Raw genomic sequence first — 18137 nt, forward strand, 5'->3', positions numbered from 1 at the left:
AAGAGTAACTTTAAGTACTGTTTAATCCCACTACTCTAATGCAACAATTTTAACTTTCAAATAGTCTCGATTTTTTTTTTTCAACGTTTATTTATTTTGGGGACAGAGAGAGACAGAGCATGAACGGGGGAGGGGCAGAGAGAGAGGGAGACACAGAATGTGAAACAGGCTCCAGGCTCTGAGCCATCAGCCCAGAGCCTGATGCGGGGCTCGAACTCACGGACCGCGAGATCGTGACCTGGCTGAAGTCGGACGCTTAACCAACTGCGCCACCCAGGCGCCCCTAGTCTTGATTTTATCATCTCAATACAAATATCTACAAATATGTATACCTATATATAAGTTTCATTTTAAGTTGTAGCAACTAAAAATTAGAAACAGGTGTTTATTCAAAATTCATCCCTTTCTAAGAGTCTGAAGGTCTGGTATGTTAAAAAAGATCACAATATATTGAAGCAGAGACCGTCGCTTAATCAGAATTCACTTCCCTAAAACTTTCATTTCATACTTTCAGTTCTTGTTGAGTGAATAACAGTAAATGGAAACGGTTTCAATGTTACTCAGAAAATTACTGCTCATTTGAGAAACAGAACACTAAATCCTTGTTCTCTAAGTCAAAATGTAAGCTCTATGAGGACCCAGGTTTTTGTCTATTTTGCCCACTGCTAGATCCCTAGCACAGTTCCTAGAGAAGTTCCTGGCTTGTTGTACAAGTTACATCAACATCTATGGAAAAAACGAATTCATCTAAAAAGGATAAGCAGTCATTGCATTACAATGACTTGAAAACATGAGGACCACACTTGTTGCCTTACCTGTCCCCCACTCCCAATTTTAGGTTTGTTATTTGCATTGTTAATTAAAAAAACAAGTGTTCAGACTCAGATCTCATCACCTCATAGCAGGTTCCAATTTTTAACATAATGTACTCTACAGGTATGTGATTATCAGAGTATATACCTAGGCTGCATAAAACCAGGTATGCCCATGTCAAATCTTACCTGTGGACTCCAGTAACACTCTCCTCCACTATGCCCTTGATTTTTTTGAACATATTAGGATACTTCTTATAAATCCAGTGAGTAAGATCCCCTCCATCATCCAATATCTGCAATAATAAGCATCAACAATATCATTTATTTTGCTGAAGGCTCAGGGTTTCCGGTGTTGCTCTGGGTCTTTTATCCCAATTTCTGCCAATTTACAGATATTTCAAATTTCCCATAGGGTTATGCAAAGTAACTTAAAACCAGTATAATGACCAGTCATTACCCTGAAGTAAAAGGCAACAAAGGGTGAAAGGTCACTGTAATTCTCACAGCCAAATGACCTTCCCACACAATACATCTACTGTATCAAAATACACAGCAACGCAAGGAGGATTTTCTTATGAACTAAGAGCTGAAGTGGTTATCTAGACAACTAGTTCTTTTTTTTTTTTTTTAATTTTTTTTTTTTAACATTTGTTTATTTTTGAGACAGGGAGAGACAGCATGAACGGGGGAGGGTCAGAGAGAGACGGAGACACAGAATCCGAAACAGGCTCCAGGTTCTGAGCTGTCAGCACAGAGCCTGATGCGGGGCTCGAACTCACGGACCGCGAGATCATGACCTGAGCCGAAGTCGGATGCTTAACCGACTGAGCCACCCATGCGCCCCAACAACTAGTTCTTAAATGCACTGTAGATATTTAGAAAGCCTGACCTTGATATCGGCATATTTCTACCAGTTACATTCAGGACTTCAATTACAGTCAGTCAAAGCTTAGTTTAAATAAAGCCAGATAATTAGTCTCCCTCCCAGAACAATGGCTTATAAAACTGTATTTGTTAATCCTTCACTTCTCCCAAAGCATAGGCACTATCCTACCCAAGATATCAGGCAGCACGGAAGGGTTTTGCCTAGCGAAACCTCACACTCTTTATAAACCAAATTAAAAATAACTTGGGAACTGTGCAGCATGTAGGTGTGCAAGCATGCCTCTGAACAGCTCATCACCATTTCAGGTTGGGATTAAAGATAAACACAATGCCGTGCCCACTGGAGCTTTAATCGGCAGAGGAAAGTTTTTGAATTATAAATAAGCTAAAGAAAGACCAGCTTAGAACGCTCTTAGGCCCTAGGCTGTGGCACTTCATTCAGCCCTTCACCGAGCTGTCAGAAAGGCTTAGCAGGACTTTCCAAATCGTTATCCCTGTGAAGTCCTCACAGAACTGCGTTGCCCCCTACTGGCATGCACCCATTGTGGAGTCTCATCAAATATCAACTCTACCACAAGTGCCCCCAGTGCCACCCTGGACTCCTGGGTACACAAATTCCCCCACCTCATGTCGAGCACCTAAGCTCTTTTTGTGCTTCTAGGCTTGCTCCCCATCTTGTTTCTCTGACTTAACTAAAGTTTGTTTGAGAGCAGGGATCCAAGGCAAGACTCTCATTAAAATACATTCGCTTCATTCTAAAAGTTAATGCTCCATTTTCTCCCAGTAGAAACCCTCAGAACAGGGTTTCGGACCCCTACCCACATAAAAGACCAGAGGCATAAAAGCCTGAGCAACTGGAAACTCTGTGTCTTAAGTCCCACTATTCTGGTCCACTTTTCTTTTAACAGAGGGATCTAATACAGGCAGGTGGTTGCTATCCCTCAGATTTATTTAATGAAGGTAGCCCCTAATTCTCACCATGGTATTCTATTGCAGAAAATTCTTGCCACCAGGGAATCTTCCTGAGGTTGGAAAGCAAGTAAAAGTACTAGATCTCGATAGGATCCCTAGAGGAATGGGCTCTACTTGCTGGAGTGACAATGGTTTTTATCTTTGTTTAGTTTCTTCATCAGTTTTTCCAGCAGTTTGTCCTGGCCCTATAGTCTGTAAATGCTCTCTGGTTGCAATCCTGTGTCCTCCCTAAATTCTCCACTCTAAAATTAATGCTTTATTCCCCATAGAAACCCTCTGGCGTATCTCCTTTCGGTCTGTCAATCAAACTCCTTCCAGTCCCAGTTAACTCTGTGGGAATGAGCTGACTCATCTCACAGCTGATTCCTCCCTCCCTTTAAGCAGGCTATTAACCCAGCTTCCTCACACCAGCACACGGTGCAATGTAACCTGGATCCAGAATCCAGAAAGAGGATGCTTCTCTCCTTGTGCACCAAGTGAGGCCTGCTCTGCAATTAGCAAGCAATAGTTGGAGTAGAGCATCAAGGCTTCTTTTTCCAGTTGAGTCCTTAATTTCTCCTCTCTTTCATACACAGAAATGCTTATGAAGTAGGAGTGCCTCATATTTTGTGCAGCTTTTTGCTTCTCAGTGAAATCTAATGTGCTATAAGCCTTCAAGAACCTGATTTTTTCAAAAATGAAACACAAATAACATGAAGCGAAATAACCCCAAGCTTCTCTTTGCCTAGTCGTCTTTCTTCAAGTACAGAATAGAGAAGAAATTTGAACTTGGGATCTCTTCAGGTTTACTATAAATTCAGCATGTGACTCTAGAGAAACGCTAAGCCCCACAGGAGCTGTGTGTGTGTGTGTGTGTGTGTGTGTGTGTGTGTGTGTGTGTGTGCACATTTGGTTTACTGTTGTTGGACGGGAGGTAAGCAGTAGAAGGGGATGGTAACTCATTAACCTTGCTTTTGAGACAGCCACGTGTGAACCCTGAGCAGTATTTTAATGTTGCTGATGAATATAAATGCTTCTAAGATCAGCACCAACAATTATAGCACTTTGAGGCTAAGTTCAATATTCTCGGGGTACCCTAAACATAAGCCCACAGTTGTGCTGGAAGCACAGGTACATCAGATAGAAAAGGAAGCATTTTGCTTCCTTCCTGTTGAGACACCCTCTCCCCTGCCAGGGCCCCCTACTCTGTCCCCACCAGATCCCTCAGGAATTGTGCTAGTAGAAATCTAACTCACCATGTTTGGCTGCCAACCCTCCACATTCACACATCTATCAATGCACCACCAAAAGTCATCTTCTGATTCTCCTTTCCAGGCAAAGACAGGAAATCCTGAGAAAGGGGAACAAAGAGAAACTATTAAAGCCTGAAAAAAGGGCTGCCTCTAAATTTTGACAAGATGCTGGTTTTCCCCATTTCCAAACTCTCTCATTCTGCTCTACTCCTTGGCTTGACTTTCTTCACTGATTAACATGGTCTTCAGCCCCTTCATCCACTCTTTTGTCTCTGGTGGTCATTTTGCTTTTAATATACAAAAGAGGACAAACAAGAGGGACAAGAGTATGATGGATGCTAAAAATATGACTTAAGGGAAAAAAGAAGAGACAAGAAGTAAGTACTTCTTGACCCAGTCAAACTGGAAGTCTCACCATTTCCCAACCACATTTTGATCTTTCCTGCATCTAAACTTTACTCATCCCATCTTCTTCATCAGGAAAACCCTTACACTCTTCTCTGTCTGTTAAAATGTTGTCATAGCCCAGTTAAGTGTCACGCTTCTAACAAAGCCTGATTAACTCAGCTCCAAGGGATTGCTCATGGAATCTGAACTTTTACAAGCCACTTGCTTGTGCACTGAATGTAGATTTCTGATCTGTTGTGGCATTTACCATATATACCCTTGTATTATCATTACTTGTATATGTGTCTTTTCTTCTCAACCACAATATAAGATTCTTAGGGCAAAGACATAGTCTCATTTGTCCTTATATCTCTTAGAGTAGGTCATTAAGTATTTGTTGAAGAGAAAAAAAAGAATGCTTATGTACAAATCATTGGGCTATATATTTAATATCTCTGCACATTTATATACCTATTTTGTACATTAGTAAAAATTGTATAAATGAATGAATATAAATGAAAGAACAAATGAAATACTTAAGTGCTAGCAGGAGAGACATGCATGCATTACAGAGCTTTCCCAGCATTTTTCAAGAGCTCTGAAGCCACAGGCATTTGGTACTCTGATCTGTGCTATGCTGTCACAGAGCGAAGGCAAGAAACTGGCAAAGTCCAAATTTCTCCATTTCTTTCGTCCTTCCTGTGTCAGGAGCCACTGTGATCAAATATTAATCTGCCAGGTCAAGTCCTTTTTACTGCTTCTGAAGCAGAAACACCAAACATTAAATCAGGGCAAACTGCTGAAAAAACCAGCAGGACCACAAAACTATGCCTGAAGCACTTTCTTTTCTAATCCATATTGCTTCAGACAACGAGTAGTGTTCACTAGTGTTCTAATATGAGCAAGTCAAGGCAAAGAATTAACTGATAAGGGAATATTAGACATAAGAAGATATTTGCCAACTGTAAAACAACAGAGTTACCTTCATCATATTTAACAAGAGAAGCCCAGGAGAGCAAACTCATCAAGAATAGGCATCCATTTCCCCCAAGACAGCAACTTTAATGTTTAACTTCCTTAAAGGTTTATATTGAACCCGTGGAACTTTTCAGAGACTTACTTTAGCCAAAGACACAGAATACAAGCAAAACCAATCTTACCACTTTCTGCTAGAGCAGCAGCCACTTCATTGAGAGTGGAATAGATGTTGCAGGCTGCCCATCGGCACTGTGCCCCCAGCGCACCCAGGGTTTCCATAAGCACCTGTATTAAAGAGAAAGCAGGGGATGAGCAAGACTGGCCAAACCACTGGTCAGGGAAATTAAGTTTATATATCTGACATTGAGAAAATATATCAGGAATAGCTAAGGCCAGTGATTTTCAAACTGTGCCCTAGAGAAATCCTTCCGTGTTTTGAGTAGAGGGCAATGGTTGGGGTAGGCATGGGGGAAGGCTCCAGCTGAGCTCAATGCTCTTCTGCCTATTTAATATATTGGGCCTCCTTATAAGACTTAATTAAACCAAGGATTTTAGAGCCAAAACATTTTTGAAAAACCACAAATTTTACAGTTCTGCTTCTCCGTAAGGAAGCTGCAAGAAAAGCTCCAATCCTAACAACAGCCAAGTAATCTATAAAACCTTAACTTTTCTTGAGCCCATCAAAGAGCTGTTATAAAGCAACCAAGTGCACTGAACTCCAAAGTGACAAATCCCTTTAAGGAGACAGGGAACACACTGTTTCACCTCTGACAGAGCATGGGAGGAAGATGTGGGTGCCACCCAGGAGGAGAAAAAAAAAAAAAAAGCTAGAATTCAATGAATAGTAAAGGCTGAGTGTGGGAAAGTATGTCAGTTTGGAATTTCTAATAACCCTAGGCACAAGGAGATTTCACACTCACACGCAAGCTCTTTTCTAGGGGCTTCCACCCAGCGCTCATAAGAAAGACTGGGGGGCAAGGACCTGATCAGCTGTGCTCAAAAACAGGCACTTTGCCACGCTCTTCTCTCATAGGAAGCAAAAGTCTTAAGCTAAAGGAAGAGGAGCAGAAATTATGCCTGCAATCAGGGACCAGACAAAGAAGCAAAAACTCCCTGCTCCTTGGAGAGAAGTAAGCCTTCTTGGGCCCAGGACCTTGCACTGACACAAAGTACAGGCATACCTCAGAGAAACTGCAGGTTCCAGACTATCACAATAAAGCAAGCCAAATGAATGTTTTGGTTTCCCAGTGCATATAAAAGTTATGTTTACACTATACTGCAACCTATTGAGTGTGCGATAGCACACTGTACATATCTTAATTTAAAAAATACTTTGGGGTGCCTCAGTCAGTTGGGTGTCCAACTTTGGCTCAGGTCATGATCTCACAGTTCGTGGGTTTGAGCCCTGCATTGGGCTCTGTGCTGACAGCTCAGAGCCTACAGCCTGCTTCAGATTCTGTCTCCCTCTCTCTCTGCCCCTCCCCAGCTTGCACTCTGTCTCTCTCTGTCTTTCTTTTTTTTTTTTTTTTCAACGTTTATTTATTTTTGGGACAGAGAGAGACAGAGCATGAACGGGGGAGGGGCAGAGAGAGAGGGAGACACAGAATCGGAAACAGGCTCCAGGCTCTGAGCCATCAGCCCAGAGCCTGACGCGGGGCTCGAACTCACGGACTGCGAGATCGTGACCTGGCTGAAGTCGGACGCTTAACCGACTGCGCCACCCAGGCGCCCCTCTCTGTCTTTCAACAATAAATAAATGTTAAAAAAAAAAAGTTTTTTAATGTCATTATCTGTGAAGTGCAATAAAACAAGGTATGACTGTTAAAGATCTGCTACTTCTCCAGGAAAGGCAGGAAAATATCTTTTGCACAAGACCTATCACAGACACAAGGCAAAATTTGGCTGCTATGGAAAGAAGAGGCAGGAACAATGAAAAAGCCCCACCTCACAGAGACCTAAGACTGAGGCTGGACCAGGAGATGCGAGAACCCTACCTGCCCTCACCATGAGCCAAGCTCTAGGAAACAAAGAGCAGCAGCCTAGTGCAGCAGGTGGAGCATGTATCTGAAGAGGGAGATGACACCCCCTTTCCCCCACCCCTGTGGCAAGCATGGGTAGAGGCAACTGAAAGCTGAGACTGAAGCCAAAACACTGAGAAGAACCTTCCGTTAACCTCAAATCACAATGTAACAGCTGCCCACTACTGGAGCAATTTGAGGTCTATGGTGCAGAACAATAATTGAAATCCAACCAAGTTCATGACAATAATGGAAACTAACAAATTACCATTCAAGATAAAATTTCAAGACATACTGGCAGGGGTCGATTAAATGGGCATTAAGGAGGGCACTTTTCGGGATGAGCACTGGGTGTCATATGGAAGAGATGAATCACTGGGTTCTACTTCTGAAGCCAAGACTACACTGTATGTTAACTAACTTGAAAATAAATTAAAAAAAAAAATTTCAAGATACACAAAAAAGTGGAATCCTCCCCATTGTCAAGAAATACAATATTCAAGAGAACAAGCCTCTAAGATGAACTAAATGTTTAAATTAGCTATAATAAATAAAACTTTAAATTAGCTGTAATTAACATGTTTATATTAAGTGGTCTAGTGAAAAGATGGATGACATCCATGAACAGATAGGAAATTTCAGCAGAGAGATGGAAACAATAAAAATATGTCAAATAGAAATGTCAGAAAACATGTTAACAGGTATTAGACATTATGGATTCTTTCATCAGGCTCATCATCAGACTAGGCATATCTGAGGATAGAATCAGTGAACTTGAAGATAGATCAATAAAAATCACCAAATTGAAATACAGAAAGAAAAAATAGTAGGGAATAAAAATCAGAGCATCCAAGAACAGAGCATCCAAGATCTATGGGCCATTATCAAATGTCTAACATACATGTAACTGGAATAGTATGAGGAGAAGGAGAGAACAGGGCAAAAGAAATATATGAAGAGTTAGTGGGCAATTATTTTCCAAAATACGAAATGAAAGAAGATCCAGGAAAAATGATATTCCAATGGCAAAAAATACAATAGCGTCCAGATCCTTTAAAAGGAACCAGGCCCCTTGGAGAAATGGCTGATTCTGGGGTTAGGGCAGAGAATGTACAAGATGAGCTGAGATAATCTTATACTAGAAGCAAGTAAGTGCTCAAAGAATGAGAAGGATATGTCAAAAGACAAAAAGCCACAGAAGCCAGACTAAAGGGACTCCACCAGGATGTTTGGAACAATTTAAGCATCATAATAAATAGTGATAGTAATGGATCATAATGCATTAAATAAAATAGGAAATAATGATTCATACAAATAAAAATAAGTAAATAAATGAATAAACTGAAAGCCTGATGAAGAATGGGATATCTACATAGTTTCATATTACTACTTCACAAAATACTTTTTAATTACAAAGAGGGAAAAATAACTTTTACAGTGGAAAAGTCTAGCAGACACTACCTCAAGCAAAGGATCAAAATGAACATCATCTTGACAAATGATAAATCAAATCTAAATCAATGTGCCACCTGATGAGATTCAATGAAAAAAATGGAACATCATTTCCTACCATAAATGCATATCCCGAATTTAATAATGAGAAAGTACCAGGAAAACTGGAATTGAGCACAATCTATAGAATAATTCATCTACAATTTTCAAAAGGGTCAAGGTCATGAAAGTCAAAGAAAGACTGATGAACTGTTCCAGACTAAAGGAGACTAAAAGGGGATGACGTTTAACGAGATGTGTAAATAGGGACTGGATCTTTGGGTTATAAAATATAATACTGGGACAACTAGTAAAATTCATACAAGGTCTGAGGATTAGATGGTAATATAAATCAATGTTAATTTCCTAATTTTGAATAGTTGTACTGGTCATATGAAAGAATGTCCTTGTATGTAGAAAATATACATTAAAGTATTTGTGGGTCAAGGAGCATCAGGTTGGCAACTTACTCTCAAATGGCTAAGAAAAAAAGTGACCTGTACTCTACTTACAACTTTATAAATCTGTGTTTATTTCAAATTAAAAACTATTTTTAAAAATTATTTTAAAAATTTATTCTGCCAATTTGATCCTGATTTACTTTTAACTTCAATATATAAGATAGACATAGGATTCTTTTAAAGAAAGTAGTGTACCACCTACTGCTTTGATTATTAACTATTTTCACAAGAATAAAGCTTTGGTTAAAAAAACTTGTTTTTGGCACCTGGGTGGCTCAATTGGTTAAGCATCAGACTCTTGGTTTTGGCTCAGATCATGATCTCACGGTTTCTGAGTTTGAGCCCTGCATTAAGCTCTGTGCCAACGGCATGGAGCTTGCTTGGGAGTCCATCTCCCTCTCTTTCGCTGCCCCTTCCCTGCTTGCTCTCTACGTTTCTCTCTCTCAAAAATAAATAAACTTTGGGGAAAAAATCTTTTAAAAAACCTGTTTTAAAATTTCCTGACAGTAGTTAACTCTGAGTACTGGTACTTTTCATGTTGTAAAACTTGTATTTTCTCATATTTCAATGCTAAGTAAAAATTCTAATTATGGTCTAATTAAAAAAAACAAACTTGGGGCGCCTGGGTGGCTCAGTCGGTTAAGCGTCCGACTTTGGCTGAGGTCAAGATCTCACAGTCAGTGAGTTCCAGCCCCGTGTTGGGCTCTGTGCTGATAGCCCAGAGCCTGGAGCCTGCTTTGGATTCTGTGTGTCCCTCTCTCTCCGCTCCTCCCCAACTTGTGCATGTACGTGTGCTCTCTCTCTCTCTCAAAAATAAATGAACATTAAAAAAATTTTTTTTAATAAATAAATTAAATTAAAAAAAAATCATGCTGGGTGCCTGGGTGGCTTGGTCTGTTGAGTGTCTGACTTCAGCTCAGGTCATGATCTCACAGTCAAGTTTGAGTTCAAGCCCCATGTGTCTGGCTCTTTGTGTCAGGGAGCAGCCTGCTTCAGATCTTCTGTCCCCCTCTCTCTCTGCACCTCACCTGCTTATGCACTCTCTCTCTCTCTCTTTCTCTCTCTCAAAAATAAATAAATATTTAAAAAAAGAATTCTAAGTAAAGAGTGCTAGCTGTTAGGGCTCAAACAGGAGTGAAGGCAGGTAGGAGTGGAAGGAAGACAGAGCTTAGAAGCTGGCTTAACCTGACTTTCAATCATGACTGTTTAGAGACAGTAGCAAAGGAATCTGGTTATTAGAAGGAACCAGGGAAACATGCGTAAAAAATATAAATAGATCCAAGTCTATTGGAAACATGGATAGGAAACCATTAACTAACTATGATAGTTATTTCTGGAACATGGGATCATAGGAGACTGTCTTTTTACGTTACAGAGTATGGTAATGTTTGAGCATTATAAAATGAACATTAACTCCTTTTGTAATGAGAAAAAAAAAACGGAGATTAAAAACAAAACAAGGTAAAAATTCCTTTGTTATTATTATTTATTTTTATTTTTATTTATTTGTTTTGAGGGACAGAGTGTGCGAGCAGGGGAGGGGCAGAGAGAGAGGGAGACAGAGAATCCCAAGCAGGCTCCACACTGTCAGTGGAGAGCCCAACTCAGGCTTCGAACTCACAAACATGAGATCATGACCTGAGCCGAAATCAAGAGTCACATGCTTAACTGATGGAGCCACTTAGGCACCCCTGTGTGATTATTTGTTTAAAGGAAAAAGAAAAAAATGTGGGGAGGAAACTGTGAAATAATATTAAAACTGGTAAACTAATTTTGATTATTCCATTCAAGAGAAAGTAGAAGGCAGCCTTGAAAGGTGGTAATGTTTGGTGACCCAGGGGGTAAAAAAGAAACTAGATACAATTTAGCAACATGAGACAGTACAGAAGCACTTACTATTTTAAGCCACCACACTGAAGTCTCATGTCACTGACTAGGGAAGCCCAAAAAAGATTCCAAGAGTGTTTCTGCCTTGATTTATTAGTCTGTAGCTCCAAAAAGAGACAGCTTTTCAATTTATTATATTAATTTGGGGTAATCAAGGTATTTTTTTCCTTAGAGAACATGTAATATGGAAAAGTCTCATGGTAAAGATCATAACAGTAGCTGCCTGGGTCTTAAGGACTCTCTTCTGTTCTTAATCAGGAATGTGGCCATATAAATAAGTGTTATGCTTCAGGAGACACTCTGTTGAAAGTCGATCTAACCATACAGATGACCTGAGTCTTATAAATCATATAAATGATTTCAGACCATTTCTCAATACACCAATTTCCTGTAGTGTTTTCATTATGGTTGGCAATTCAATCTCTTACGTCTTTGACGATGGCTCTGAGTCAGTGATTCTCAACAGAGGAGCTCTGGAAAACTGCGGGGGCATTTTTGATTGTCACAGTAGTCGGGAGGGGAATGCTACTGGCATTGAGTGATCAGGACCAGAGGTTTTGACATGTTGAAAGTGCAGGACAGTCTCTTACAACAAAAACCATGCCACATTTAGTGCAGTTTTCAAATGTTCCAATGAAAGTTCACAAGGGTGAGAAACCTATTTATAATGATCTAAGTTTAGAACCTTATTCCACCTTACACACTAACAAAAAATACTCTTGTAGTTTTAATACAAAATAGTAATAGCTTTCCCAGGAATGTAACACTCGTGTAAATTAAGAGCAAACACACACTTGTTATTGTTGCTGTTCAGAGATTTATAAAAAGTTTATAGTTTATTGTAATATGATTCAGAAAATCGTATAATTTGGCAATGTCACTCTGACGCCTTAGAATCAGTAACACATTTCTATCTACATTTGTGGCATTCTCATTCAAATAATGCTATGAGGAAGTACAAATATCTGACTATTCCACTATACTTGTGCCCAAGCATTTACATACGGAAATACACATTATTTCTTTACAAATTACTTTTCCTCTATTCCTCCTTCATATTTCAGTTAAGATTTTATATCAATTTTTTAAAAATTATATGTACTGAGGTATGTTATATTTGAATTTCATTTTAAGATAATACAGAGGCATTGCAAAAATATGTTTTATAAAGAGGAGACCCTGAATCTGATAGGGTTAAGAATCACTAGTCTAAATCAATCATGGTAACCCCAGTCCCCTTGCCAGGACTGGTGGGCCATGGGTATGTGACCCTGTTCTGTTCAATGACACATGATGGAATATCCTGGAAGACTTCTGGGAAAGATTTACTTGCTTTTGGGGGAGAAGAAAAAATGGTCCTTCCTACTCTTCATGTCAGTCTGTGATGGCTTAAAGAGCTGTAATCAACTTGCTATGAGCCTGAGAATGAAGTAAGCAAGTGAAAAGGGAGCTCCAAGAAAATTACAGATGGATGAAACTGGAGCCTTGAGATCCTAAATTTGAAGTCCACCTTACCTCTGAACTCCTAGCTATGTAATATAATCAGTTCCTTTAGGTATGAGTCAGGTTGAATCAGGTTCTTTTACTTGCAGCTGAAAGCAATCTAAGAGAGCTGCCTTATGGAAATGACATTGGAAGGCAAGACAAGGGGAAGCAGTGTAGCACAGAGCATAAACTTGGGAGTCAGACGAATTGAAGTCCAAACCTGGATTCTATGATTTTACTTGCTGTATAACCTCAGACAAATTACTTAAACACCCTGAGCCTTACTTTCCTCGTTTGTAAAGTAGAAACAAGAATACCTGCTTTACATGGCCATCACAAGGATTAATGACTTAATACTTGTTAAGCTCTTAACCTACTGCTTGGCATTTTGCAAGCACTCAATAGCTGGTGGCTATTATTAACTATTATTATGTGGAGAAAGAAAAAGGACTCACAGCAGTCTGAGCAGTGATGTGTGTGCAACCCACAATTTTGGCTCCAGCCAAAGGTTTTTCTCCTTGAGCTCTCTTCCTCAAAGCCATCAGTGCAGGCATTTCTGAAAAGGCACAATACATACACAGCACTATTAGAGAGGAGGGAATGAGAGAGAAAGAATAAACAGAAGAAGTTATTCTCTTAAAGTAAGATTCTTCCCCCGGTCAGGTTGTTAGATTGGGTTCCTTAAGGAATCAAGACATTGAATCTGATTTTTCTTTAATAAGAGACTTCCAAAGGCAAATGCTCCAGAGTTCTGACTCCCCATCTCCCAGTCTTACTCATCCATTCTCTCTGCCTTTTCCTGGTATAGGGGTTCCTTATAGACCTACCAGAGTACACTCCTTCCCCACAGTGTTCCCTAAGTTCAGATTTCTTTTAAGCATTTTTTAAAACCATTCCTTTTTTTTTTTTTTTTTTTTTTTTTTTTTAGATTTATTTATTTACTTTGAGAGAGGGGGCAATTGGGGGAGGGTAAGAGAGAGAAAATCCCAAGCAGGCTCTGCACTGTCGGTGAGGAGTCTGACTCGGGGGCTCGAACTCACGAATTGTGAGATCATGACCTGAGTGGAAATCAAGAGTCAGACGCTTAACCAACTAAGCCACCCAGGCACCCCTCTTTAAAACCACTCTTAAATTTCACAAGCAACTAGACCCCAGGACATAAAAAGGGATTAACACGGACAAAAAGACACGGGCAGCATGAAAAAGAACAGGTGCTTGCTTTCTTTACCTTGTTCAGCGATTTCAATTTCTCTTCGTCCAAACTCTGCCTGTTTGATGTTCTTGACACAGAAGTCACTGCTTCCCTTAGAGTTCTTTTGCTGCTTGTCCCTGGGAGATGTCTCATCATCAGAGCTATCTGTATATGAAGCCGCTGAAATGACAGATAAAAAGCCCTCAGGGAAACAAATGGCTTCCTCTGAAATTCTACACCGTGGGGTGAACTGAGGCTTCTCTAGTCATCCAGCACCATACAGATGTATACCTAAATGGTAGGCACCTAAATGGCACCATGGAGCTGGGTCCACCACCTCCTATGGAAAGTGCTATCCACAGGTCAGAAAGAGGAAGCTGAGAGAGGTTGCCAAAGACATTCCCCTTGGATAGCATTAACTACCCAGGGCTAATGATCTTCAGAACATGAGAGGTCCTTGAATATGCAAAACGAGAGAGGTTACACCATGGTAGCAATAGGTTGAAGTTCTTAATGCAAGATCATGGTCATTAACCTATGGGTTTCTGGGATCCTAGCTGCCCTTTTTGTCTGCTGCTTAGATGCCTGATGTAATTTGTGTTTTAGTACAGTAATTGAACAGATAAGACCTAGAAAACAAGGAACCCATGGGAAAGTAATTAAGAACCACACAAAAAGTGTTTGTCTGACATAACAGAGCTTTCTTTTCAGAACTCGCTCTGATGAGGCTGAACTATGCCTGCAGACCCAATTAGATATTGACAATGAAGTATTCAGTGTGCTCTCCCTTCTTGCTGGCCTCAGTGGATCCAGCAGTAGGCATTTCAGGTTCCCAAAGAAGTGGATAAATCCTCTTTTGGTATACTAAAATGCTCTGATGATTAATCCATTTAGCAGTATACGCTAGAGGGTGGAAAGTCTAAGGCTTTTGACTGTGGCTAACAGGCAGCTGCTGCTGCTACTCACATGTTTAGCTGAGGTCTTTTCAGTTTTTAAACAAATCTGTAGTTGCTAATCATTTGCTAGATGATTTAATTTCATTCCATGACTTATGTTTAAGTTTCTGAGGGTAGTTTCTTCCTAAGTAGCCCTCAAGGTTTCTTGTGGTTGTTGTGGTGTTTGTTTGTTTGTTTTAAATGTTTATTTGTTTTTGAGAGAGAGAGAGAGAGAGAGAGAGAGAGCAGTGGAGGGGCAGAAAGAGTGGGAGACACAGAATCCAAAGCAGGCTCCAGGCTCTGAGCTGTCAGCACAGAGCTGACACAAAGCATGAGATCATGACCTCAGCCGAAACCATAGGCTTAACCAACTGAGCCACCCAGATGCCCCTTGTGTTTTGAGGGGGAGGGGAGGTTGGGGGATATAAAGCTCTATCTATAAAGCATTACATATCTCTCAATGGGATAAGAAGTATGTCTATCACTTGTAAGGGGAGAAAGCTGCAAATGCTCAGAGCTCCTAAGGTCTATGGTGCTCTGATGTACTTACATCCAGAGAATTATGGCATTTCTGGGATTTCTTAGCAAAGGATCTATACCTGGGAAGGCTGTAAAAGGCAAGTCTGACCTTGCCCAGCTAATCGGGCATGGCACGACAAGATGTTTGGGCAGCAGGGGCCTGAGTGTCTCTCTTGGAACTGGAAAACTGCCCTAGAGCAAAGTCCTAACACGAGGCAACAAGAATGAACATGGGCGCCAAGGGAGGTGAGGGAATTAGTAAATCCCCAAAGAGACTTTGTTCTTGAAAGGAACTAATCAGTACAAAAAGTCTGTGGTTCTCCCTCCTCGGGTGAGCAAGAGTTCAAAGTACCTTTGGCAACAGAGCCCAGAAACAGCTTCCCGGGCAGTCATCTGTTTCACTAATCGATACTCCGAAATAGCTTATGTGTTAGAGGCTTAGGGGAGCCATGCTTCTACGACCTGAGAGAGGAAAGGCAGTGGCCATCCCTAATCTCGATCATAATTTATAGTATAATCACTTTTGAAGAAAGTGTTGACATTCAGAATATCCTGAAATTTCAAATCCTTTGCCAAAGGCATGACGATTTCTATGTTCCTCAATGGCCATTTAAATATAGTGGTTACGTGTTTTGGGGTCAGACAGACTTTGAAGCCTCAGTCTCTGTTTCTGGGTATATAAAATAAAGGCGTCCCAGAACCTGATTAACAGAATTAATAGAATTAGTTAATAGATTAATAGAATTCATTCATGAATCCAATCATGCACACATTCAGTTGTTCATTCAACAAATTTTTATCACGCTATCTACTATGTCCCAGGCACAGTCTAATTCCTGGGTATATAGAACAAATATGGCTGTCTTCATCTTCATGGAGTTTTCAGTCTAATGGGTGAGTCAGACATGAAATGACTCATTTCAGAATTAATTAGAGTTTTTCTTTTCCTATGGTTGTAATATGTATTATGAAGCAGATTGTAAATTGGAAGACATGACTTGTCAGAGTCAAGTTGTTGAGAAGATTAAATGAGATAATGTAAGTAAAGTGCTAATGCAATGCTTGGTATAAATTAAATACTGAATAAATGATACCCGATATTAGTGTTGGCTTTTGCATATATTTTTAAGTCAATACCAGAAATAACATCTTTAAAGGTTCTTACTCAGCTTCAGGATTTTTAAGTTTTATTTATTCATTTTTGAGAGAGACAGAGAGTGAGCGGGCGAGGGGCAGAGAGAGAGAGAGAGAGAATCCCAAGCAGGCTCTGCGCTGTCAGCACAGAGCCCGATGTGGGGCTCAAACTCACAAACCATGAGATCATGACCTGAGCCGAAACCAAGAGTTGGATGCTTAACCGACTAAGCCACCCAGGCGCCCCATCAGCTTCAGGATTTTGAATGGGAAAGGGATGACATACATACAATATTATTTATTGTTCCTTTTTTTTTTCTACCTCTGTCATCTACTAATCCAACCAAGCAGCAGATGGCTGGCTGGCAATGATGAAAAAGGTTGAGACAGAGTCCTCACTCTACCCAGAATAGCATTCCTCTCCTTTGCCTCTCTAGCTTCTAAGGATGAGTCAGGGTAAAAAACAAAATAAAACAAAACAAACAACAACAAAAATAAGCACCAAAATTTCCCCTTAGGAGAAGCGCTCCAATTTTTGGCTTGAGTTTGCCTTCTATCTCAAGAAGAAATTATTATGCCACCTCCCTATTCTAAAAAAAAAATCCTCAAATACCGTATTTTATTTTCTTCACAGTAGTCAACTGGTTATAGTTAGCTCAATCAATGTTTTTATTTCAGCCACAATGGATTTGTTTTCAAAGAGTCCTTTATACAGACCTGTTATCAGGTGAGAACCAAAAATATCAGTTGTCTAGATGGTACTAATATGTGAATGCAAAATGGCTGACAGACCCAGATCAAGAGAGTATTACTTCTGCAAACACAGTGGAAAGATTAGTCTGAACTAGCATGACATTTGTTTTTTGAATCCATACTTATTTCTGTCACTATATTTAAAGTAGCACATTCACTTTAATATTTGAGACAGTATTAAAGGTTTCTTCCCAGGAAAATTTAGAGAAAGCCAACACACATGTATATATATGCTTGCATAATTTGTAAAGTGTTTGTAATTGTCACACTCTGAAGACCAGAGCTATAATTCAATTAAAAATGAACAACTGATCATCAAGGCAATAATCAACTGAAGCACAGCCTAAGACCTTAGCTCTAGCTTTACCTCTAATTGGTTGTGACCAATTCTCAATTTATCCAACTGTAAAACAGGGAGCATAACAGATGTCCTCTCTCCCATACTCCCTCTTTCCCCTAACTACCACCAGAAAAACCTCATGAATAAATGAGAGTCAAAAAAGGGTTCAATTTCTACATAAAAACGTTATAATAAAGTATAATATAACTTTACCACAGGGTGTTCTCTTGTTTCATGATAACCCAGAATCAAAACATAACTTGATGAATCACTAATCCATAATCTATCCCATAGAACATGCATACACATATGTTCTATGGCTCAAGCCTGATTAAGCCTTACCTCCTAGCAGCTGTGACATTGTAGGTTATTGCTAGAAGAAGCAGTCAGACTCCCGGATGAATTAGTCCTATTAGACTATTTTAAGTCAGACAATGCCTCTTAGGCCCAATCTATTCATTTGGTAATGGAAATAACAGTAGGGACCTGTGTGTCAATGTGCAGCAGATTTCACTGATGAATAACACTCTAGAAATATGTGAAAAGCTATGTTAGCAACCAAAATACAAACAAATAAACAAAACTTTGTTACTTGGAAAAATCTTACAATGCTTTATAAGTGTTATAAGAACCAATTATGAACTAAGGGACTT

The 18137-nt window shown here is 39.8% G+C and overlaps 1 protein-coding gene across 1 annotated transcript in view; it reads right to left on the reverse strand.

Moving 5' to 3' along the window:
- Window positions 1-18137, reverse strand: part of AHCYL2 (adenosylhomocysteinase like 2) — a 171925-nt gene that overhangs the window by 24766 nt on the left and 129022 nt on the right. The window contains 5 exon segments of the mRNA XM_040471999.1: window positions 1002-1108; window positions 3908-4002; window positions 5452-5554; window positions 13067-13167; window positions 13840-13983. Of these exon segments, the coding sequence (XP_040327933.1) occupies window positions 1002-1108; window positions 3908-4002; window positions 5452-5554; window positions 13067-13167; window positions 13840-13983 (550 nt within the window).

This window comes from Herpailurus yagouaroundi, unplaced genomic scaffold (assembly GCF_014898765.1).
Source record: "Herpailurus yagouaroundi ecotype Mexico unplaced genomic scaffold, PumYag 100, whole genome shotgun sequence".
Lineage (NCBI taxonomy): Eukaryota > Metazoa > Chordata > Mammalia > Carnivora > Felidae > Herpailurus > Herpailurus yagouaroundi.